The following is a 25,792-nucleotide window of genomic DNA, read 5'->3' on the forward strand; positions in this document are numbered from 1 at the left end:
CATGCATGGGTTCACAGCTCCTTCGCCATTGCGCCAGCTGATGTGTTCAAAGCACTTGGTTATTCATAGACGTAGTAGAATTCTGTCTTCTTACCGCCATGCATGCTGCATTCTCAGAAAAACAAAGCTATACATTGCGCCAGTAGTTTTAGAAATCAGTCCTTGTCTTTTTTGTAAATTCAATTGATCACTTGTTGACAAATAATATCGACAGAAAATATGATTTTTGGTGAGGTGTGAGATTTTAGGTTTGTACTGAAGAACTGTTAGGTAGCCTAAGGAAGAGATTAAAATTCCAATGTGACGGTAATATCAAATAGGTTTTTTTTCATGTACAGTACTCTTAAAATACTGGTTGGTTCATTCGGTAAAGTCACGTAGAAAATAAATAAAATAATAGAATACGACGTTTCGATTGCAACACAAGCAACCATTATTAGATAAGAATGAATGAGAAAACAAACATAAACTTATAAATATTATGCAATACAACACATTCATTTTTTTTCTACGTGACTTTACCGAAAGAACCAGAGTAATTCCTGCAGTCACGAAAGCTTCGAATCTAGTTTTTACTCTTAAACTATTAAGGTATTTGTAGGCACCACACATATAGTTTGTGATATAAACAGCTAACGTATGAGACAAAAAAATTCACAAATACACAAATAAAATCATCTAAAGCCCTTCTCAATCCACTGCTGGAGAAGACCTCTCCATGTGCGGTTGGTCTTCGAGGTTGTTTGACCATACTTCACCATACTGGTCAGTGAGGGGTTGGTAGAGGAGCTCAGGACCGTGTCAGATATAACACTTGTGTTGACCATGGCCAGGCATCAAACTAACATGATTGGTGCATCATTTATTTTTGGGTCAGATGGTGTGACTAATATGCCAATGTGTGTTGTACACGCTTGACCACCTGCCACAGCCAACGTGTTGCATTCTTGTGATTGGGTTCAGAGGGCAGCGCAATAACCACTCTGTCTCACTCCTCAAATATGCAATTGAACGTATTGGCAGTACACCGCTGCGTGGTATTAAAAACATTTGCAAAAGTTATCGCAACAATTTCCCGCAATTCGGAACCCCTAGAAAAATCTTGTGGCGTGCATCAAAATGAGTTCTCGTGATTTCAAAGCAGTCAGACGACGAATGCTATGAGCAGTCAAACACGAAGCTTCACAATCGTAAGCATCCAGCCTGACGACGATTGGCTCCGTGTTCCAAAGGCAGATTTGACAACATTTACGTTTTAGCAAGTCTCGGTAGACTGAACAAATGAGTCCAATTTGACGACAGAGTCAAGTAAAGACTGATACACAGATTTGCTAATTACAATTTTGAATTGAGACTGTTTTATGGCGACTGGTGTGTTCTGCTGCACCGCTGTACCGCCAATGTCTTGTACGTCCCAATGTCATCTACGTCAATAACGCGTGCAGTGGGGTGCACGCAGACACTTTGATGAAGAATGTTTTAATTTTATTTCATTATGCGCTCGACAAAGGCTGCATGAGTCAAGCTTGAGCTATTTGCCAGTTTCCGTTTTATTATTCGTGTGGGAGGAAATTAGAATTCATGTCCGGCGAAAACCCTATGCGCAGGAGACAACACACAAAACGCTGTGATGTCGACTGCTTTATTTCCTGGCATCCTGCAGCAACCTCACCGATGCTTAAAACACGGAGTTTCATGCACATTGACTTCAGCACAATCCACCAACCTGTCCTTCAAATTGCCAATATTACAGACATATGCCCATCACACCTTATAATCTACAGTAATACAACAGGGCCATCAATGTAAAGTGTTAACCTTGGATGTCCAATGGTTATCTATTGATCTGCGCCTCTCTAAAGATGTTTATTTATTTGCCAGAAATTTCAATTATATGAGACCACTGTAAACAATTCACAGTGTGGATACCATAGCAATCACAAAGGCGTTGTTTGCTATGTTTAACCCCCCCCCCCCGTTCCTGCTTATCTCCAAATACCCACCACTTATCGCTGGGTTTTCTCCCTGTTTCCTGTTTGTCTCTCTGCGCCCTCCTTCTGCGTTCGACATTCCCATGTTCTTGCTCGTCTCGACCCCTGTCTCTGCACGTTTCCGCACGACGGCGTGCCCTTGCCCGTGTCCCCATGTCCATGCTTGGGCAGGGTTGTACTTGTGTGTTTAAAATAGGAGGTAAACTACTACTAGTTATTATGACCAGGTAAGGTCATGGTTCAATGAAAGGAAGAGGTAGTGGAAAATCCAGAAATGACAATGAGTCGTTTGAACGTGAGAGACGTAATTGGAGGATGCAGAAGATGGAGATTTGTCAGCTAGGACTTTGGCCGGGGTAACATGACGTTGGTAGTTTTGATTGTTGATCCTGGAGGCCGATACGTGATGTTAAGTTTTCCTCGAACTAAGTTTATAGTAATTTGATGGTGCCGGCGTCAGTATGAATTGAACATGTGGAGATAGTAGGGGGTTACATAAACCAGTTTTAAAGAGTAAATGTATCAACATCAGTGTTAATAAATGGGTATTTGACACAATAACCCAGTACAATAATGTATGAGTTGCTGTATGGATCAGAGGTGGAATTTAACAGAGCAACGATAAAATAACTTCTGGTCATTGACTTTCGCGCCTTCCCTCATTGTATTTCTCTTGAGAAGAATCTTGCAAGGGAGTACAGCCTCAGCACAACAGCATTGATCAGAGACGATGCTCCCCCGCTTTTCCTGATGATGAACTCTCAGTAACATCTGGTATATGTCAAGTTTTCTCCCAATGAATGTGACATCTCCATCCCGTAGACCGGGTGACGCTGTCATCGCTCAATCATCGGTAAAGATGAATTCAAAGGCAAAGTGACGTTTTGCACAAATAAGCATTGAGGCATTGGTGCTCATATCTAGCTTATGGCTCTGAGCCAGTGGTGGAATCAGGGCCGGATTAACCCTTAGACTAATAAGGCCTTAGGCCCTCATATGCTGTAGGCCATCCTTTTTAGGCCCTCCATTTCATGTTGAAATAACAGCTGAGCGATGGTAGCGCCATCGGATATTTTTTGTCATCGAATTAAAATGACAGCATTCATGACTTTGCCACAGCTGAAGCTAGGAAAGAAACAATTCTGTGAAGTGAGTGATTTGTGTTTGATGAATTTACCTTGAATTAAATAAAATTGTTAATTTGACATAGGTAAATAAATAATTGTTTGATTACTTAATTATTATTTTTGCAATATGTCTTTCCCTCCTATTAGCTTTAGGCCCCTCATAACCTTAATCAGGCTCTGGTCGGAATTCCACATTCATATGGCTGGAATGAGTCTCTCCTCAAATCCCAACCACAAACACTGAGCCACCTGGCTGGATTTGCTTCTTCACAACTGCGTATGCCCATAGCTAATGAAGGACCCCTGAAAGGCAAGATAACCATATCCATGTAAACGTAACAATTGAATGTGTAAGTCTGTATGGCAGCTGCCACGTGGTTACCGATGAAGGATGTTACTCTCTAGCAATGGACCAAAGACTCGGATCACACTCCCGCTAGAAAGAAGAGTTTTCTACCCATCAATGTGAAAATTAAAAATTTTAACAAGACATTTGCTAATTAAGCGTTGGTCATATGAGATGCAGTGATGATGAATGGGACAGCAACAGTAAACCAAATGTTTTACCTGGATTGCCTTGCACAATTATCAAAGTGTTTTCTGATTTTGTGTGGCTAACGACAATATAATTAGATCATCGTTTTCTGCAATGCAATATTTTAGTGGTTTTATTTCAAACACATTGGTTTATTTATGGTAAGTGTCAATGAGTGTTATGTATGGTTCTTGTTTCTTGCTCTGTGTATTGTGTGAGGTGTGAACCTTATTGATGGATTCTCTATAAATAGGTGTCTCATAAATAAATTACAAATAGAATGAACGGACAACATCGCAGAGGCCCTGCCAGATGGCAGGCAATGACACCTACAGCATATGGACAGATGGGAATATTCGGATAATTCACAACTCAAAAGACGCCACTGCGTCAAACAGCTGTGACATCGTTAGCGTGTGTAGGGAATGCCATGAGCCAGAGGTCAAACAATATTACAATATAGCATCAAGAGACTATGCTTCATTACATACTAAGAGTAAGCAGAAAAATACGTATCCTACTATCACTCTGTTGGAGGATGTGAGAGAATATCATGGCAGGATGGCGTATGCAACCTTTTGTAATAGAATGTGGTCGGATAACAAGGTTATACTTATTCAGCAATAGGAAGATATGTTTGGTGAGGCAGGTTGGTGGAGGGCAGTTCACAGACACAAGCATTGGAGTGACGCCTTGACGTATTTGACCACTGGGAAGGCCTAAAGCTTTCAGTCTTTCACCCCTTTGGGGTAAATACAATTGGTACCACTTTGCGGGGAGATCAACAGCAGTCATCGCATTGCTAGGCTTGCCCCCGCCATAGGAATGTGAAATGTCTACCACTGGCTCAGGGTTGTAAATGAGGGATGAGAACTGGTCCATTGCTCACTTGAGCAGGACATTACTTTGACTCTGTCTCCAGCGAGATGGTGAGAGAACTGAAAAAAGCTAATCTCGGATGGTTTTGGTGTCAACTGTGCAGCATTTGTGATGCGGCATTGGATGAGATGGCCCGACTCCTGAGTGCTAGGGTTGCAAAAACAGCCGACAGGACGACGTATCGTAGCAGTTCCACGATGATCGTGCCGTCCGTACCGACCGTTTCACAAAATTCCGCCATTTCGTAGATTATCGTGACTCATTTTAAATCTTCTTCCAAAAATTTAACTTCCTCACAAAATGATTTCGAAAAAAAATGTACATTCACAATAATAGCTAAATGTTATAAACACAATGGCTATTGCCGATTAAATGAGTGCTTTGTAAAACGTTTCACAGAGTGATTGACGGCGTAATGATTCGATACCACCATCAGTTTCTGACAGCATTTACGTGATCATTATTCATAATGATGATTTCAACGTGCAATGCGTTGCACAGTATTCACTCACTCTCGAAGAAACAACGATTCAGAGGCGCAAGCAAAGAGGGAGCGGAAAGGCAGCCACGCAGTGGGCCGGCGGCAAATTCTCCCCCGAGCTCTGCGATCCTCGATATATGAAGGTGTTATCGGCCAACAATTGCATGTTTACTTCGCGGGAGGAGAATGGAGCACTCGGAGGAAACCCACTCGTGCGAGGGGACAATATGCCATACAGATGGAACAGGTGGAGTCCACATTGCTGTACTCCCTTCTCCTGGTGAGCCAGGATATGACGCCTCAATGCCCACGGGGAGTGAGTTTCATGACACTTTCTGCAGTCCACCAACCCCCGCTCCTTCAAGGGTGCTAGATGACAGACATGCGTAGCCACTACCGCCTCGCCAAAGGGTATTATGAGCATCAAAGGTTGACGGTTACAATGATGAGAAGGACTCGTAGCAGACTTACGTTGAGTGGATTGCAGTTGAAGAACTGTCAAGCAATGCTTACTCACATTTGAAGTATATCAAAACACACACACACAAAACAAGATAATAAAAACGTTAAATAAATGACACAGTTAAGGTCAAAATGACATCGCGAAATTGTTTAGCTCGTGAAGTAACATTTTTTTTGTATTGTATCGGGAAAAAAATGTCTCGGCAAACCTGCTGAGTGATAATATAGTAAAGCAGGAGAGTGCGATGTACGTATATATATATATGCGTTTTCTTGATAAATAACGCAGTGTATGCATTGTCTATCGATGCCGTATTGTAATACTGTTTGACCTCTGGGCCCATGGTGTTCCCTGTACACGGTAATGATGTCACAGCTGTTTGGCGCAGTGACATCCACAAATCTTGTGAGTTGTAATTTATTCTTTCGGATGGTGGATTTTCCATATTTGCTCGTTTTATGCTCAGCTCATGTCATTGCCTGCCTTCTGGGAGGGCCTCACCAATGTTATTCGTTCTTTTTTTTTCTAACGAACCATTTTATAGGAAAACGTCAAGGGAGATCGCGCCTCAAACGTTACCCACCGCAGGCTATAAGAACTCAACTGCAGCAGTCGTTGTCAGCAGCCTTAAATAAACCTACGCGTTGGAAGAAAGGTCGCAGATATATAACATTCAAGATCATTGCATGATTGTCTTTAAAATACGTAGTATTATCCTAAAACACCCAATAGCACGACTATATCTAACACAGCGAGCAACTGCTGCTGCTGCTGCTGCCGCCATCATCATCGCAACAGTGAAATGACCACAGTTTAATCACCAAATGTCTCGTTCAACTAATTAATTTGCGGTTTCACTTTAAAGGTAAACAAGGTTTCACATGTAGGCAATTCCAGTGGGAGTGCTTTCCGAGGTTTTGGTTCATTTGCTACTTCAACCACACATGGCAGCTGCCCTGTGTAACACAGTGCATGTTTACTTGTAAGGTTTATCCAGACCGATATATTGGCGTGCACGCGACTCGCGTTAGCTGTAGGCAACGAGAAAGGTAGAGATCACTTTTCCTAAGCGGCGGTTTAGTGGTCACATAATTTCCTCAATTTCGTGAAATGGAGAGATAGCATTAATTGTACAGTCTCCAACTCAAAGTGAGAAGATTTGCGGGTTAAAATCTCAGTAAGCTGTCGACTTCGTCCACCGTACTCCTGGGGTCAATACACATTTGTGAAAGGTCAACAGCCATCCTCTTGGAGTGACTGGTGGCACCTTCCACGTGCAAGTGGATATTCCTAATATGGAAGCATTGTGGCCTACGGATGAAATGCACCAAAAAAACGTACATAATTATTTCCAATCACTGACTCAGGATTGTAAGCATAGCACAACGCTTGTTTGAGCAGTGAAACGATTTTTGCTATTATTGCCTGAAAAACTGGGAAATAAGGTGGTAATACGCGTGACTGGGTAAAGTAAAGGGTTAGCCTGTCAGCCATTAAGATGCATCAGCTCATTCAAGCAGATGGGCTTCTGCAGCAATTGATGGGGAAACCGAGATATGGATGTTGATTCTCGCGAAAGCCATTACCATTATTAACAGCCCTTATAAAGCGAAAGTGTAAATAATGAGAATAAACTTCATGCATTTCTCTTGAGGGAGCGTGAGGTAAGACATTTGCATCTCATTACTGTTTATTCCACTTTCCCGTGTTAAATTGGCACTTAATACGATCATTACGCCTCATCGGCAATGATCACCTGGCTGCGTGTGTGTGTGTAGGGCTTGATGCTGCTTGTGGCCAAAGAGAGACTGGAACAAGAGAAAAATGATCGGGAGGAACTGAAATCCGCCTACATGGCTGACAATGTGATTCCGCTGGAGCTCTCCCATCTCTCCGGCCAGGAGTTGCAGGTACTGCGGAGTGACCATTTGGAATTCATCGTACACAAACGAGTCGTTGTTGTTGCTGCTGCAAAGGTATAAGAAGAGTACGACCTGTCGCTGGTGGGTTAATTAAATAACGAAAATCTTCATTCTATTTTATGCCCAAAAAAATGCCTGGTCCATGATTAATTGTTGACAAGATAACTTTAGTGTCGAGCTTATTTTGTCCAACACTGAAAATGACGGCAAGACCTTTGCGTCCGTCTTGTCGTTTTACAAACAGCCTAGGTCTTGACCAGTCATCGTGTACGGGAATAGTTTGGGGAAAAAGCAAAAATGCGCGCACTTCTTCCACATGTGTGGCCGTGTGAAAACGTCGCGCTCAGCAAAATCCCGAGTGTAATGCTTTGCCGCGACCTTCGCTCAACGCAGTAAATACAAGAGGATTGCGGAATTACACTCGACCTCCACTGTGTGATGACCCCTCGCCACCCGTTCATGTCTGCCGCAATAAATGAAACGAGACGCAATCCCGAAACGTCGATAACAATTTTTTTTTATTAACAGCAGCAAAAAAGCAAACCGTGGCTGAGTTAGGCTCCAGGTCTTGGCGAGACGTCGCAATGCGCTCTCACGCAGTTATACGCAGAGCAAACCGCCCCACACCACTAGTTGGCGAAGCGTGAACACCTTTAGGCAGCGCGGCTGTTCACACGATCGCGCAGGCGGCACTGAAATACATTAAGTGTGTCCTGCCGTCGTTGACAAGTACACAGGCGGTAATGTACACAAAGAGAGTATTGTAATGTGCATCAATGAGCCATAACTGATAATTGAATGCATTCATTGCTCCTGCCTTGTCGTTGCAAACGACTGAGTATGTGAATGTATGTCAACCAGACTCAAAATGAGTATCTGCTATGATGTGTAAACATCCTCACTGGGGGAGACAAAGGCGGCCGGGCGTGGTGCTGGCCACCCACCTCCTCGTGTGCTGTGCCGGGCTTCGTATGTGCTTGCTAACAGCACTTGCCCCAACAGTCTTTTAAGGCTACACGAGGGATATTTGTCTTGCGTGAGCATGAGTGTAAATGTGCACTATCACACTGCATTGCAGCCAAGGTGTGCTTTCCACTCTCTGTCCATGTGGCCTTGGCGCACCAGGGGGTGGTGCTGGTCACCTCTGCTGCCGCGTCACAGCCATAATCATCGCCGCTTTAAAAAAAGTCATCCCATTAGTCTCCCCCCTAATTACAACAGTGATAATTGAGAATGCGTTACCATGCTGCGTGGGTTATTCAAATAACAAGTCAGAGCATCGTTGCAATAACAAACTTAACGGTGAAGTGGTGTACAACATTATCGTCGCTCTTGCTTTAAATAGCATTCAAAACCCACGGCAACGGAAGTGATAATTTAGAAATTATGCTGTGGTGATGGTTATAAATAGCACACGCTTAATCCACACCTTACATAGTATATCTAGGCTAATTAGCATTGTTTTTATATTCTTGCAGTGGCCAGAGCAACATATGATTATTTGAAAATGTAACTTTAGTTTAAATGGCTAATTAAATTACTGCGGGGCTTAAGAGTATGAGGTGTGGAGTTGCGTAGAAATCTACATGGGGCAATCTTCATCCCCAACATTCTTAATTACAAATCAGCTCAGTCGTTAATGGACGTTCTTCGTCCATTAAAAACAAACACAGGTCCAAAAGCCCAACATGCCAATTGGCAAGAAAGAGTGTGAGGCATCTGTCGGCGATTCCTCTGACCCTTGGAGCAGGAAGCCACGGTGCTATGTGCTGTTCGTGCTTTCACGAAAACATCAGTTGCTCAATCCCTGATGATTTTAGACCTTGTGTTGCCTCACAATCAGCAAAGCTTGGTATACTCAGTTTTCACGGTATGATTCAACTCCCCACCAAAAAACTAAAAATCAATGAAAAATCTGACCTTGTAAAAGCATTTCACAATGTGTCCAATTGTCAAGAATCAATTGTTCTGCTGCACAGCTGGCCATTTCTACAAATACACTCTTGAATAGTTGGAAATATTAGCAATCATGATACAAAATCTATAACTGAGATATTAACAGGCTAATGGTGGATTTTTGCCTTTAAAAAACAATTATGTCCACATAGGAGTCAAGCATTCTGGCTTTAGAATAGAGATCATTATCTACCAAATCACTTGTGCCAGTAAACGGGAGAATCGATGATTATTAAGCCAGAGACCAGAAATTGCGAGGACTGCTAACGTGAGGATGTAAACCATCGTGCCCTACGATACCACAAACGTGAGGTGTAATTGTATAGCTCCCGCTCTGGCTCATGCAAGCGTTGAATCACGGTGACAATTTGCACAGACGTGGTGATGGGCGCCACCTTTCGTGTGCGTTACCCGGTAATACTGATTTATTTTGGCGTGAACACCGTAGTTTATCCGACCTTCAATTACTCCACTCCGAATAGGCCCCCCCCTACCCCGTCACAGGTAATATACGGAGCAGACGGGAGTCTTCCGTTGAGCATCGTGCAAAACACAGCAGGGGAACGAGTAAGCTCTCGCGGCGGCAGCGGCCGCAGTATCCACGGGCTATAGACAGAGCTTCGTTGCATTGGGGTTCTTGCTTGGGTCAGCCTTGTCAGTCTTCAGCCGTCATCCAGAGAAGTGTTCGTGTTGCGTGGTCTTGTCTGTGGTTCCTTTCGCTTGAACTCTCATTCGTGTCTAATGTATGTATTGGTCCCAAGTTCCTCTGCTGCTGTCTCACACGCAGACATTTACATCAATCTCATGCGGTTTCTTGCCAAATGAAGTTCCCCACAGCCGTGATAATCGGCGCTTTTAAGACAAGACGGATTTTTTTTCAATTCTCTTTCGTGAAATTTCATTTAATCTGCTCAGTGCCATCTGCGCGCACGTCTCAAATGTTTTCTGAATATGGCGTGTTAAATATATTGGATTGATTAATTAATTCTGATTATACAGCGAATTAATAATATCACATAGTATCATCATAATGCTTGTTTAATACACCACCTTCGTGAGAGAAAATAAAAACACGCTTGCGGTTATTATACTGCCAGTGCAGTTTATGTTAAATCAATTTTCATTCAAAAGTGCAGTTGAATTACACAGTGTTTAGCGCTTAAGGTCAAGAAGTCATTACGGCCATGCCGTTGTTGAATTGGGCCGTCCCACCACTACATTTTGGCACGAGAAGCGGCGGCGGTGTCTGCGTGCATAAATGGTAACGTACACGCATTTGCACAAAACAAAACTCTCATCCTTCCACCAAAAAGAGGCACATTTACAGACAAAATGGCTGCATTAATTCAGCCAATGGTGTTAATTGGCAAATACTGATGAGTTTTTAGTGTTCGGATTATAGTGGCCGAGACACTCCACCCGCCTCGTTATTGGCAATTTAAGCTCTTTTACGTGAGAGAGCAATTGATTTCTTACCGCTAACCCCCCCACCCACTCCACTGGGTTTGTATTTTGTTCAGGGAAGTAAGCTTCAAGCCAACGCGTAATGCAGTTGCACGTTTTATGTTTACGACTCCTCTTACAATCTCTTCCTCCCATGCTCTTGTCTCGATAAGTATGTTACTGTAGAGGCAACTACACCACTAGATTCGTTGTCAGATGAGGATTAATCCACAGGTTGCGTGTCAATGCATGCTTGTAGTTCGCTATTATTGCTCTATTACAGAAATATAAATATACAGTAGTTGACGTCACACAATTTCAGAGTAAGGAACAAAACACATTTTCTTGGAAAAGTGACAATAAAGTGCGCATCTCATTCTCAATTACTTTCTCAAAAACTTTGGGGCGCATTGGCAGAAAGGTCTTCTTCAGAATAAATGTACACAGTTGTTGTGCTGAGATTCAAATAAAACGTTGAAGCGACAGCATTGAGAGTGGTAGCAAGTGTAGCTGGTGCAAGCCGCCCCCTCTTCTCCCATTGTGAATGCTTGCGAGACGGGGGGGGGGGGGGGGGGACACGGGTCGGCTAAATAGACAACAATAACAACAATAATACATAATTAAGTTTGGAGTGACTCTGCGTTGTGTTCTGTCCTCCGGAGAAGTGGGCCGACTCCACAATAGCTGAGCACCAGGGTGGGGGAGAGGGGGGTTGTGAAACGGCAAAATTTGATTTCAAAAGTCCTCTTCAGAAGGAGCAATTTGCATATTTGCAAAATCGATCAGAAACACCCTCCACATCACAACACCGCAGCTCAATTGCTCAGGCACCATGTCCACACAAATCTAAATTCTAGCCGTGCCTCCTAATCCTTCATCACCATTGCATTCACGTAAATAATCATTAAAAAATCCAACCTGGCTTCCCGTAGCAACTAGCAGTGCACAATTATACGTGTGGTTCATCACAGGCAAGCTCACACCGGCTACTCAAGCACACACAAAATCACTACTGTTGCTATTGACGATGCCTTAGAACAAGCCGGGTAGTGTTTGCGCACTACTGAAACCTGGCACGGTGGAGGCGAGGGTTGGTTGATTACACATGTTGTGAAAACTTCATTCCCGTGGCCGTCGAGGAATGAGCCATACCCTGGCTTGTCTGGAGAATGCCGTACAGAAACAATGTGGGCTCCACCTGTTCCGTCCGTATGGGATAGTGTTGCCCGCTCGCACACGTGAGTTATCTCTGAGTGCACCGGTTTCTGGCTGAAAACATTTTAATATATAGATGAGCACAAAATTTGAGCAAGTGGTGACGTCAGCTCATCACCTCGCTGCCTTCCCACTTGTCTGTGGTTCCACGTGCCTACTAGTCATTCTATTTAAACTGTTTCAAACTAGGCTATTAAAGTAATATTAATTTTAACAAGCAAGGTCCACTGAAGCGACCTGGCCACAAATGATATCTCAACGAAGTGGCTTGTCATGTAGAAATGGAGAGCAGCCAAATTCTCTAAACGCATGTTGGATCCAAATGTGGAGGGTAAAACTGGAGGACCCGGAGAAAAATCTACGCGACCACGGGGAGAACTGCAAACTCCAAATATACAGACGTCCGGGTCAGGGTCAAACCCACGACACTCTGTATACCAGGCGAGGTAGTTAACATCTCGCCACTGGGATGCCCATCTCTTTGAGAGTGAATACTGTGTGCGTTACGATTTGATATAATTGTAAATACAGTATTAAGCTTGGAAACCGCTATCGATGCAGTGCCTTAATTAATAATATTCATGTAGGTGTAATAATCCTTCTTGAGACGGCTTCGGAATCAGTCCTTTTATTTCCACTCCACAATACACTTTGCTCACTCACTCTATGTTGCTGGCAGACAACGGAGAGAGGACAGACTTCGCACTATGTCCCCACCGCGCACGTGGCACCCAGAGCCCCCGTCCGCGCGTGACCCTGCTCTTGTCAGCTTCAGTCTGCTCACGATCGTTCTCTCTCACTCTCTTAATGCCTTCATCACGTGGTCCCCCCAGCCAATCGTTCATGGACAGCTTCGACCATTCTCGATGGTTCCCTGTCAATCCCGGGACCACGCCCCTCATCCGGCTCCCCATTAGCTGGGGCCCCGAATGGCTAGGCCAATCACTCCTGATGACATGTCGTGATCACGCCTGGGTCATGGTCCCTATCTCAACCCTCATTGGTTACAAGCAGGACCGGCAAGCCAATCCCCACGTGAACCCTCTATGGCTGTTATTACATAGATGCAACGTAGGTGGTGATGCCAACACACATTCCTGCTTTACTAAGCGCCTTTATTGTGGACAGCAACACTCTTCCGAGGCCCGGACTTCAGTTCTTCAGGTTCCAACTTGGTCTTCTCTCCAACCATCCCTTCCCCTTGTGCTATCCCCTTTAATATCCCTCGAGCCACCTTTCTATAAGGTTCGCTCACCCCATTACCCTCAGCCAATCCCCGTCCTCCTTCTACAGTGGTTGTCAACCTTTCCTCTGACAGTCAATCCTCGTTTCCCGCCTTTTACGTTTGAATCTCTCTCCAAATAATGTCTTCAATTATCTGTGCTTAGCCAATCCTCTTTGAGGCCTCCCTGCACCAATCTGAGGCCTTGACACAATTCCTGACTGTCCGTGTGTATGCGTACCATGGCAGGTATGTGATCTGTTGCATACCTAATCATTTTATAAGTCCAAAAGCCACCTACTGCATTTTAAAAATGTTCATTACACAAATCACTTACGTTTCAATCAAATGGTATAATTGTGGCACATTAGAAATGGACCACTCTTTTAAGTATGTCCTTGTGCAGCAAGGGAGTAAAGTGTGGTTCTGTGAAAGTCCTGCTGTGCTGTGCAGTGCATCAATGCATGTGTGTACAGCAGCATGTGATGGCTGAGTCGGGCCTGTAGGTGGCTGGCAGGGTTATTGAATGACCGCGCGGATATACCAGTCACATGGTTAATGGCGGCTCGGGAGCAAGGCTGGTTGTAACACACGTGTTGTTGCATTTTACAGAGTGACGGTGCTGTTCTTCCCAATATTAATATTAACCACAATAAATAAATGTGCTTGCCCTCGATTTGGAGCACCTGCCCACGTCCTTCATTTCGAGTTGCAACATAATGTATACTCATTTTGGCAGTGTGCATAGTGGTGTGGTGTATGAGCAGCTAAGACTCGTTCAAGTAACATGGTCGGCCTCTCAGTAGCAATTGGAATTGATCAGTGTGTTGTATCAACAATGGCACATATCAATCGACAGAGATTATTCAGATGTTGTGCCATGTTGCATTACTATTGTACGGAACACCAAGAGGTGAACTAGATAAATAAATATATACTCACCAGGCCTAATGGCTTTTTGAGTTCACATAGCACACTCGACTCTCATTGGCAAGGAGCTATCAGAGGGGCAGCACACAATGTGATTGAAAGTTGGAGAACCATTCAGATCAGATTGGCAGTCATAGTACAGTCACTTGAAAGAGGCTACAAATGATGGTTCAGTTGGGAGACCGTTAGGAGGAGGGATTAGTTGAGAGTCTGGAAAGTTCCAGAGAAAAAAACAATTAACTAAACTTTTTTTATGTCACCTGTTAAGGGCCACTGAGCTATTTAGCTCTTTTTCAGAAGGGATCTGGCAAAAAATGATAGCTCTACGAAGTGGCTTATCACGTGGAAATTCATAGCAGCCAAATATTCTTAACGCATGTTTCTAAATGTGGAGGGAAAATCCGGAGGACCCAGAGAAAATGTCACGCTACCACGGAGAGAACATGCAAACTCTAAATATACAGGCGTCAGAGTTGGGATTCAACCCACGGCCTCCTGTATACCAGTCGAGGTAGTTAACAATTCGTCAAAGGATTTGGAACAGCATAATAGGAGCGGATAGAAGGGGCTCGGGGTCTGAACGGTGTAATTCCCTGATGTGTTACGCGCCGTGCTAAAGACACAATAAAGTCCAAGTTTAAGACTCACCCGTGCTGGAACATCTTTACACCATCATAAACACAAATCCAAATTATCTTGAACACAAATAGTTGTTTTTATTTACACTGCACTGACATTTGGCTATGTTGTTCAAGCCATTTCCCTGGTTGTAAATTTAGACAAAACCGATGAAAAAGGGACCGGACTGTTACGATAACTAATTGTTAAACCATGGATTGTACTTGAAAAAATATAAACTAGAGCATCCGCCCAAGGAAGCCTTAACCAACACTTTGTGTGTTCAGTTCATTGTCCTTCCTCCGCCCCTCCGATTAGCATGGTTGGCTATGTACGGTGCGAAAGAAGTTCAATATACATACGCACTTATCACACAACGGTACAGTGGAGTATTTTAATATTAAAAGATGTTAAAGTCAGTCAAAAATTGGTTGGTGTGCTGTTCAATGGAAAATATATATATGGCGGCGTGGCCAAAAATGTAATGAATAAAAACATGTATGGTCCAAAAAAGAATAACGGAGAAAAAATAAATATAATTTTTGAAATGCTGGCTCTCACAATGAAACGCGTATGGTGCAAAATGTGCCCTTGTGCGCTTAAATTTGTGTGTCGGCAATTGCGCTGCGCAGGATCTCTGCAGGGAATTGCACAAAACCATCGACAAGGTGGATGAAGAGAGATACGACATGCAAGTCAGGGTGGAGAAAAACGACAAAGAGGTGACAGAACAAACGACATTGTTGATGTGTTGTGAATCATTTCAATTATATTTCATATCTGTGCACATTATTTGGAGTCGGTAAAGAAACCCGGAGTTTTTTTTATATATAAGAAAATACGCCAATGGAGCTATATGCACTTTTAAATCTAGATTGAAAACTCATTTCTTTAGAACTGTTTTTGTTTGTTTAGTTTGTTGTCCTTCCCCCGCACCTACGATTAGCACGGTTGGCTATGTACGGTACGAAAGAAGTTTAACATACGTACATAATGCATCTCTTCATAATGAGATATATACAATATTGCAATATATACAATACAACTGCATATACAATATATATAATGGCTGCACAACATCAAAGCCCATTCTAATAAAAGCACACGCGATGACTCCTGGTTATAATTCACATTACACGAGTAATGTGAATAAATATAGCAATATAGCTGCTGCTGCAAACCATACACAGCAAATGATGACATCACTGGCTCATCAGTCAATATTGATGCAATGTTGGTGTGTTATCTGGCTATTTGGATATGGGCATAACAACGCCTGTGGAGTGGATGTTCCTCTGCGTTATTTTCGAAGATAATGTGCATATGTTCAACTTCTTTCGCCCCATACGTAGCCAACCGTGCTAATCCAAGGTGCGGGGGAAGGACAACAAACTAAACACAAAAATCAGTTCTAAAGAAATTCGTTTTCAATTTAGATTTAAAAGTGCATAGCTCAAGTGGGCTTCCTAATAGCAGAAGGAAGGGCGTTCCATACGGCCGCAGAAGTGCATCTAAAAGCGCGCAATGCCAGTGACCATTTTTGTTCGGTGGCCAGCCAAAAGCCACTGCTCTGATATTGCAATGGGATGCTGCGTTGACATTAAATTCCCACATCGCATATCAATACTGTAATGCTGTAGCCTCAAATTGTGCTTTTCAAATAAGTCAAATTGGTTTAACAATTTTCGTACACCTTTTGTCCTCCATATTTTAAGCATATCGTCTTTTAAATCAAACGTGTTCCTCCACATTGCAATAGTCATGTTCTTCTTTAAAAGTTAATAAATAAGATGACATGTTATAATGCGAAATAAAAACCAATATACAACTCTTGCAATCAACTCCTCGCCATCCGTCTTTTGGCCCAATGAAGAATGTTTCTCAACTCTACTCTGATCCCAGTTAGGCTTTCCAGAGATTAATTCTAAATTGAGGTGGGTAGACCACTAATGCACAAACTGCACAAAATAAATGTGGCAATATCCTCCTTGACAAATATTTACCCAAGTGCTTTTTTATTATGGAGCAAGGGAACCAAGATTGCGCATCAAAAATGTATTGAGAAGCTCAAGTAGGCACATGTTTTGCCACAGTTAATATCGTGTCCTTTCAAAGAGTTTGGCAATTTCAAAGGAGGTACAAAAATTGAGCAGTCATGTTCACCGACATTGAGCTGGCTATTGTGTAGGAGCGAATTACCATCCCAAGGGAAGTCTTGAGCATATGTGTGACAGGCTGAAAGAAAACCACATATCAAGGCACACAGACTCTAGGATGAGATGCCACAAATCTCCCTTCACAAGCGTCACCACACGTCTGATCATGAGTTATACTTCGGCCACAGCCGTATGGCGCCACATTGCATGAACGCACCTCATACTCAGAGCTATGTGGGGAATGCATCCGCAAAGATGGGCAAGTTAGTGATTAAACTTACATTTTACGGACACGAAAATGTATTTTCTTCAATATATTCTGCACTGTCATAATTGAGGCTCAGAATAATCTTCCCAAATGTTTACACCTGATGGCACATGTAAGATTTTGTGGTATGCTATTATAAAAACCACAGTGGTGTTCAGATAAAGGAATAGAAACAGAGCCACTGATCCTGACAAACATTATTCAATGCAGGTGTCGTGAGTGTGATAATGTACTCTTGATAGATAAACATTTATGCTCCCTAAAATATACAATAATATGGAATGTGTGATTGTTTTTCCCGTATCAGATATTCATTTTTGTATTACTATTATTATGTTTACCTCCAATGCTCAGTGTCTCGGCCTCGCTGTGCGCTGCGTTGCACCACTGAGTAGTCAACCTCACGTTCAATAAACTTTCAGAGCCAGGGTGAACATCCGACTCCAACGTATTTAATGAATATAACGAGGTAAAACTGGTGGAAAAACACAACACAAAATACAGCATATGTTAATACTTGCAATATCAATACAATGAATGAACACTGCAGCATCATAACATTGTCTTAGATAACACGAATCTCAACATTAGGTCCTGGATGGACCAGGCACCTACATTAGCACTGAATAGATATACAACAAAAGAATAAGCTACTGTGTTAAATAAGGTCACTTTGTGTAATCACCATACTGCAGCCAAAATGTACAGTGCTGCATATACCACTGAACTGTGGATGAGATACGTTTTCATCCTTGCTCTCAAGATCGCATTCAAGGTACATGGGCACAAGTCTGGCTCGTCTTATCTAAATACAAAGAACTTTCACAATAATGCAAGTGGCAGGCTTCGTTGTTAACTAGGCCCCATATTCATCATAACAATTTAACAGCATTATATAACGGCAATCCGAACATTATAACAGCATTCCCAGTATCATAAGAACATAAACAAACTTACAGACAATGCTTCTTAAAGTCCCGCAATGAACAGATGCACCTGTCTTCACGAAGACGCTAATTGTGCCTCCATTTTGTACTCTGTGTAATGGCTGACACCCCAGCCTGGCCTCGTGACTTAGAGACCCTTAACTCGTAGCTTCCTGGTCACATGACCAAACTCAACACCATCATATCAGGAAGTTCCTGTGTAAACACACACTCCATATCTGCCGTGGGGCAGAAAACTCAGTAAATACTACCAGGTGGAGCAAGTCTGTGTCATACTTTTGCATTGCATGCATGTAACAGTACAGCTGTTGTGCCTGCCTTGCACACCCACAATTCATATCTAAATGTTGGATGTGGCTACTTGTTAAGTCTGTAGTTTGTTTAACTTCAGATTAATAGATCCATGGCCTGAAAGAATATTGGCGGATGATGCTTTGGAGAGAAAAGAAAGCCAAGTGGATAGAAAATAGTGGGTATTGAGACATTTTGACAAAAAAAACTATCAATCTGTATTTGCATGTATGTTGAACTTCTTTCGCACCCTACGTGGCCAACCGTGCTAATTGGCGGTGCATTTATATCAAAATGCAAACTAGGTCTTTAATGTTGATAATACAGCAGCTAAATAAATATATACAGTATATATTGACAACACAGAAGCAATGATCTTACTCAGACCACCAAGGAAAGCACCAAAGTGTCCTCATATATCAGCTGCAGCTTTCAGCTGATGTGCCCTGCACTCACAGCCTTCGTGCAATGGAATTATTTGTTACCTCCGCCTATTGGCTTTCCAGACAATATCATGGAAAGCCAATAGGCTGATGGACTAAAGCATATTTTTTATTGATATTTGGAGACAAATAATGGAGTTCTGCTTATATTTCGTTTTACCCACAATGATCCATAGCAACGCGAAATCAGTTTGTCAATTGAGACAACTGCGTAACATTTAAAATGTTTTACATAAACGAAACTTGTTTTGCATTTTACTGTTCTGTGGTATTATAATTTCAATATTTTTGCAAGCAAAAAATTGTTTTTACAGTTAGAATCAGAATCTTTTTTTATCCTGGATAAATCCCATGAGCTTTTAAGCTCCTTTGCACAGATGTCCAGTAGGGGCGGGTCAGAAAGTTACAACTACAAACAATACAAAAAACGATAGGAGTGCAAAGTATAGGAAAAGTGAGCAAATTGCAAAAAATAAATACGTAAAATCGATCAAGTGTATAGGGTCAAATTGCATAAGGCAGCAAAACAACAGCAAGAACAGTCCCAGACCACACCAAGAGAACAGCACATTAAAATGTAACTATTGATACAGTACATGGGTAGGAATGAAAGTTACAAATCATATTTGCAAATGCAGTTGTATTCAGCACTTATCTTCTGCTTCAGTATATTTTTGAAGGAAGATTTACAATGTTAAGGGAGGAAACAAGCTTGTTCCAAAGCATTGTTGATGCAACGGCAAAGGCTTTGTCACCGATTCCAATTCTTGTTCTTGGGATAGTTAAAAGCCAATTAGATGGACGTCTTAGGTTGTTTGGGTTTGACAATGGGGTTGATGAATTAGCTAAGTATAGTGCAGATTTGCCAATAAGCATGTTACGGACGAACAGGGCCCCAAGTAGATTTCTTCTTGCATCAAGTGATGTGAGATTCGATTTTAAGTAGAGGTCACAATGGTGGGTCCTGTATTGTACATCCAGTGCATATCGAAGCGCAGAATGATTAAGTGGGTTTAGTCTATTTAGTGATTCATTAGGAGCTGATCTGTAAGCAGCATAACCGTAGTCAAACACAACAATTTGCAGGTACAATTGAATGGGAAAACAACATTTGTTTCTGTAAAAAATAAATTTGAGTTTCTTTGAAATGTGATCAATATGGGGTCGTAATGTAAGTTTGGATCAATCAGTAAACCCAAGTATTTGAAGCACTCCATTTATTCATTGATGTTGTTTCTGATATCTGTAATAGGTGAAGGGAATAAAACTGCGTCTTTGTTTGAATAACATAGCATCAATTTTAGGAATGACAATTGATATTGAATTAGGTCGAAATCATGTTTGAGATTCTGTTTGACTTCGTTGAGAGATTTACACGATACTAGCATGGCAGTGTCATCAGCAAAGAGATTTAGTTCTGAGTCCAAGATTGTTTAAATATTAAGACATCAGAATTAGACCCAGCACATGATTTTAATATTTGTGGACGAGATGTTATCACTATTTACCTTTTGGGAACGGTCTGATAGGTAACTCTTAAACCATTTATTATAGTATATGACATCTTTAGTTGACCAAGTCTTGCGAGTAAAATATCATGGTCAATATTGCCAAAAGCTTTTGACAAGTGAAGGAATAGTACACAGCAGCAGTGGCCTTTAAACTGCTATTAACCTATACGGCTTTAAAACCTATAAGGCAAGAATAGGGCTCAGGTAATAATACATCTATATATTCCATCAAGGTCCTTAAGAGCTTCTGATCTCCAACTGGTCAGCACTCTCAGGTCTAGGTTCGCGCTGTTTTTGCGACCAGGCTTTTGTTAGCGTTTGCCAATTGAAATCAGGCAATCGGAGTCGGTAGATATATTCAAGTCTACTTTGAAAACCCATATCTTTAAAGTGGCCTTCCCTCTTTAGTCTTGTCGGTTGCCCTGGTTCTGTTTTGTTTCCTGCTTTCCATGAACTGCGCATTGGTATCCTAGAATGGAATGCACATTATACATTTGGATTATTATTTAGTCGGGTTACTGAAGAGAAAATATAATAGATGCATAATAGCTGTGGTCATGCAGTAATCCTCTAGAAAGCCATACTCTTTACTGTGTGATTGCGACTTTCCAGGTACTATTTTATTTGTGATTTAGGTATTTTTTGAATATTTGAGTAGCTGGCGAATGCATAGAGTGTAGTCTCTTATTAAATGGTACGTAAAAAGTAAAATTTATATATTTTGCAATGTTTTTTCACAATTTTCTTCATAATGATGTCACCTGAGTCAAATGACAGTAAACTTTGCATAGTGATTGGGACATGACCCCTGTTACTTACATTCTGTATCCTTCTTCTAGACTGTGCTGCTTTATAGCGGATGTATCATGTTACAACAGACGGTGGTGACCTTCCACAAATCTATGTATATATGTGGAACTTCTTTAGCACCATACTTACCAAACCGGAAGTGTGGGGAAGGACAACAAACTAAACACAAAAAGCAGTTCTAAAGAAATCACTTTTCAATCTCGATTTAAAAGTGCACAGCGCCAGTGGCTTCCTAATATTGGAAGGAAGAGTGTTCCATACTGCCACAACAGCGCATCTGAATGCGCGTGACCGTCTTTGTTTGATGGGCAGCCAAAAGCCGCTACGAGGATAACCGGTGTTCTTGTGATGGTTTTTGCTACTAACGAGACTGGCAAGGTATGCACCATGGATGTAAGGATAACTTTACATTTATAAAAGAATGAAGATGCATTGTGATGCTCACTGTATGAATTATGTCAACATTTTGCAAATGTGCGGAATGGTTACCATGAAGATGTCAGTATATTCTGGATGAAGGTTTCCACATACATAGTTTCCAGAGGTAGACTTTGCAGCAGTGAACATTGGTGACTTTACCATGCTCATTAGTCCCAATAATTATTAAATTGGTTCACAGTTGTCTCTCCTGCATCACTGCACTGTCAGTTGGTCACATTTGCTTACATGAATTTTGATGGGAACCAAAGACGAGAGTACCACAATGCACATCTTCAGGAAATGCTGATGGGTTTTTTTTTAAAGAAAAAGGCAGTGTGCTTTTTACGTATTTTTACGTGTTGTTTAAAACTTAGAGGTTATCGATACATTTTTATCCCAACTTCAGCCAACATGGGTCATGTTGAGTGGTTCATTTTGGATGACAGACGAGTGGGAATTAACCACATATCAGCGGTCATGGGGGATATGGGTAAAACATTTAATAAAATTAAATATTACTAGTTGACTTATGAAAAGTATGTGCATGTTGGGTGCAAAACAAATGAACTGCACATCATGAAATAAACATGGTCCATGGTTTTCTTGGCTTTTCAACCATATTGCTAAGTACAGACAATGCATTTTTACATAAACGCAGATATTCCACCCATAGAGAACATCGCCATGATTTATACAATTGTCATACAGAATCTTAATTCATGAATACATTGCAATTGTTAATGCCATCACAGGAAAAATAATTACAATTCCTTTTTCCAATGTGCAGTTGTGCAAGGGTTCCTCCATCTTTGATTGCTTTGGTACGTCTTCCATCTCACGGCAAAATCTGGCAGATAAATATTACGCAAGTAGCAGGATTGTAACCCAATCACCATGAAGTATTTTACTGAAATAGCAGCGATACAGCTCACAGAATAATATGAAGCATCTTTACATATTGAACGTCCTCGTACAATTCCATTAAAGACATTTCCAAAAACATGGACATTTAACCCTCAATGGAGCTTTGGCAACATAACACTAAAAGGGCTGTATTCACCTATTCAAACATGATGAATGCAACATTGAAACGTAATGCTAATTACATGAAAATAAGTACTGTAATCTATATGTACATACATACATATATTATTTACTTATGAGAAATCAACTAAAGACATTTGCCAATAACACTTAAAATGAAAAATAGATAATATGTGATATTTCGGGAAATGGCCATTCTTCATAGCACATAAGCAGAGGCTAGTAGAGAGATCAAGTGGAAAATAAGAGTTGGAGACTGCCTTTTACACCATGGGGTGTGATAACAATTACAATTTAAGCAATGTTCCCTCATTACTTATAAGGCTTTTCAAGTGGTCGGTACAGATGTGTACAAGCATGGGTGCAATCCTTTGTCTGCAGGAGTTACTCTATCGGCTTGCCGACCAGCTGCTGTAATTGCGTTGGCGTATTTACCTTGCACTGCCCCCCCCCTACCACCTCCTCCTAATCCTCCCCCAGATCAAAGAGCTGCAAATGAAGATATACGACCTACGTGGGAAGTTCAAGCGCCCCCCGCTGCGACGCGTGCGCATGTCTGCCGATGCCATGCTGCGTGCCCTGCTGGGTTCCCGACACAAGGTGTCCATGGACCTGCGTGCCAACCTCAAGTCTGTCAAGAAGGACGACAAGGAGGAGAAGGTAAGAAAGGGATGGCGAGATGCTCACTTGACTCGCCGAGTTTGCAGGAGGATGTCGATTCAATCCCCGAGCGTGACACCTGTATATGTGGAGTTTGCGTCTCTCTCTCTACCATTGGTCGTGTAGATTTTTCTCCGGTTCCTCTGGTTTTTTCTCTTCCACATTTAGAAACATGCCTTTAGATTATTTGGCTGATATACATTTACATGTGATGATAAGCCACTTCGTTGAGCTATCATTTATGGTGAGGTGGCTTCTGAAAAAAGAGCTATATTGCTCAGTGGGCCTTACCTGGTAAAAAAAAAAAATTAGTCGCCTACAATAACCGCTTTAGGCAATTGTGCCTCTTCCACCAGAAACAACATTGACGGTGGGAAAGCTTAAACGTGTGGGTTGGACATTGATCCTGAATTCCAGCTCACAAATTATCTTCATCTATGTCCAGTTTGCAGTTTGCACTGCAATGCTCAGCTTGACATTTCATTAAGATGTCCAACTGGTGTGATTAAAAGCAAATGAAGGCTTTTTTTCTCATGGTTATGATGACCTCCGGCCACTGTTGTTATTCTGCGATAAATGCACGGACAGGGCAAGTGAAGTCCACTTTTTTCTTTCTGCTAAACGAATTTAATTGCATTAGAGTGCAGATAATTCAGCGGTGTTTTGGCCGTGCATGATGGACTCGTGTAACACATTTAGCAAGTCTGGAAAAAAAATCTACATATTTAAACACTGACATTGGATAGCGATAGCAATACATTAATTCCTATGACTTGTCAACATTGTAATAATCTATTTTAATAATGTATATGTAGCACAATTGTGAATGTAATTGCATGTAAAAAAGTATATATATATTTTTCTACAATAGAATGTATATCATTATCACCGTACGAGAGTGCAACGGTAACATTTACTGGGTTTCAGGTGTTTTCTTCTTCAAATAAGTACTGTTTATTTCAATAAAGATTGTATCGAAATTAAATAGGATGGATACAATGCATTTGTGCTTCCAAAAGAGACCATACTCACAGACAAGATTAATAGGCCTACGTGTGCGTCCTTTATATATATTTTTTCTTTAAAATACCATTAAATGCTTTCTGGATGCATTGAACACATTTTTAATTCAGATAAAGATAACGCTGACTCATTCTATCAAATTACAGACTATTCTAATTGGGAACAAACTGTAAAACGAACGTGCACCCAATATATGTTGATGCACCTATAAGTAGACTAGTCATGAAATATTGTTGAGAACGTGACATAAAACATCCTCTGACACGATATAATCAGTTGTCCGCTCTCTGCCATTTCTGTTACCAGATTAGTCCACTGGCACTCAACGCCATCATAGCCCTCCCGACCAAATCTGTATCACGGGGGGGGGGGTACTTTACCTACGAATGAGTGTGTGGAAGATGGTGAGACTCTCATTGTACTGCTGTATTTCATTAAAAAAGAAATGTCATTTATATATCCACAGGAAGTTGGAGATTGGCGCAAGAACGTGGAGGCTATGTCCGGCATGGAGGGTCGGAAAAAGATGTTCGACATCGCCGGACAGTAAGAAGCATGGCAGTCACTCGGACGAGGCTCTGCCCTCGAGGCTTAGGCTACTTGTAATTTTGTGAGTTTAACCCCCTGGCTGTTCCAGCTTGCTGAGACTGAAGGAGAAGGTTACTTTCGTATTCGGCAAAATGCGTTGCCATTTTACAGGTGCGCACAGTTTTTTTTTTATAACACGAGTGAACGGCACTGAATATAAACGAGGAAGTGCATTTATGAACGTGCAACTCGTATAACCGAGGTTATCACGAGTGCATAATGTCCACACATTTTCGAGCTCTTTTTAAAACGGTTAAGTCTTGGATTTTCTACATGATAGAATGCCCCATGACTAAAACACCCAGAATGACCCCGATCTCATCAGATACAGGTAGGTAAGCAGGTTTGAGTCTTGATGGCGCTTGGATGGAAGACCACTCTGTATAAAACAGGTGGTGTAGACTGCTGTTGGACTAAATTGTCAGCAGAGAGTAGTGCAGAAAATCAAGTGTTGTACTCTACTATTCTGCAATATCTATGCTTCCCATCTTCACCAACTTCCCCTGAGCAGCGTGGAGAAGTCTGGACATATAACCCCCATGACCTAGAGGTCATGAGCAAGAGCCCCTCATCCAGTAGTGGATTAACAAAAGTGATGTACATAGTACAGTACTGTACCATAGTACAGCATACAATCAATCCACTCCAACCATAATCAAACACGTTTGAATTAGCCTTGTTTTTTGTAGCGATGGGTTAGCTTTATGGGTATTATTACTGCGTAACAATACAAATGGATATGTGTTGTCTTTTAAGCAAAACTTTATTTGGCATGACATATTGAGTCTTGTGGTCGAGCAAGAATGAAAGAAGGGCAAACATTTAAATCACAATTTGTACGCCAATTAT

The 25,792-nt window shown here is 41.7% G+C and overlaps 1 protein-coding gene across 2 annotated transcripts in view; it reads left to right on the forward strand.

Moving 5' to 3' along the window:
* The window catches only part of LOC133350366 (troponin I, slow skeletal muscle-like), a 64,279-nt gene that overhangs the window by 33,112 nt on the left and 5,375 nt on the right, over nucleotides 1-25,792 (forward strand). The window contains exons 3-6 of one of the 2 annotated variants that reach the window (XM_061564673.1): nucleotides 7,255-7,386; nucleotides 15,415-15,504; nucleotides 23,153-23,332; nucleotides 24,822-24,905. In XM_061564673.1, coding sequence (XP_061420657.1) covers nucleotides 7,255-7,386; nucleotides 15,415-15,504; nucleotides 23,153-23,332; nucleotides 24,822-24,905 — 486 coding nt within the window. Of the gene's footprint in view, nucleotides 1-7,254; nucleotides 7,387-15,414; nucleotides 15,505-23,152; nucleotides 23,333-24,821; nucleotides 24,906-25,792 lie in introns of those variants that run through there. The other variant, XM_061564672.1, reaches the window with a different exon arrangement.

Source organism: Lethenteron reissneri, chromosome 33 (assembly GCF_015708825.2).
Source record: "Lethenteron reissneri isolate LAM-NWPU_2019-01 chromosome 33, ASM1570882v1, whole genome shotgun sequence".
Lineage (NCBI taxonomy): Eukaryota > Metazoa > Chordata > Hyperoartia > Petromyzontiformes > Petromyzontidae > Lethenteron > Lethenteron reissneri.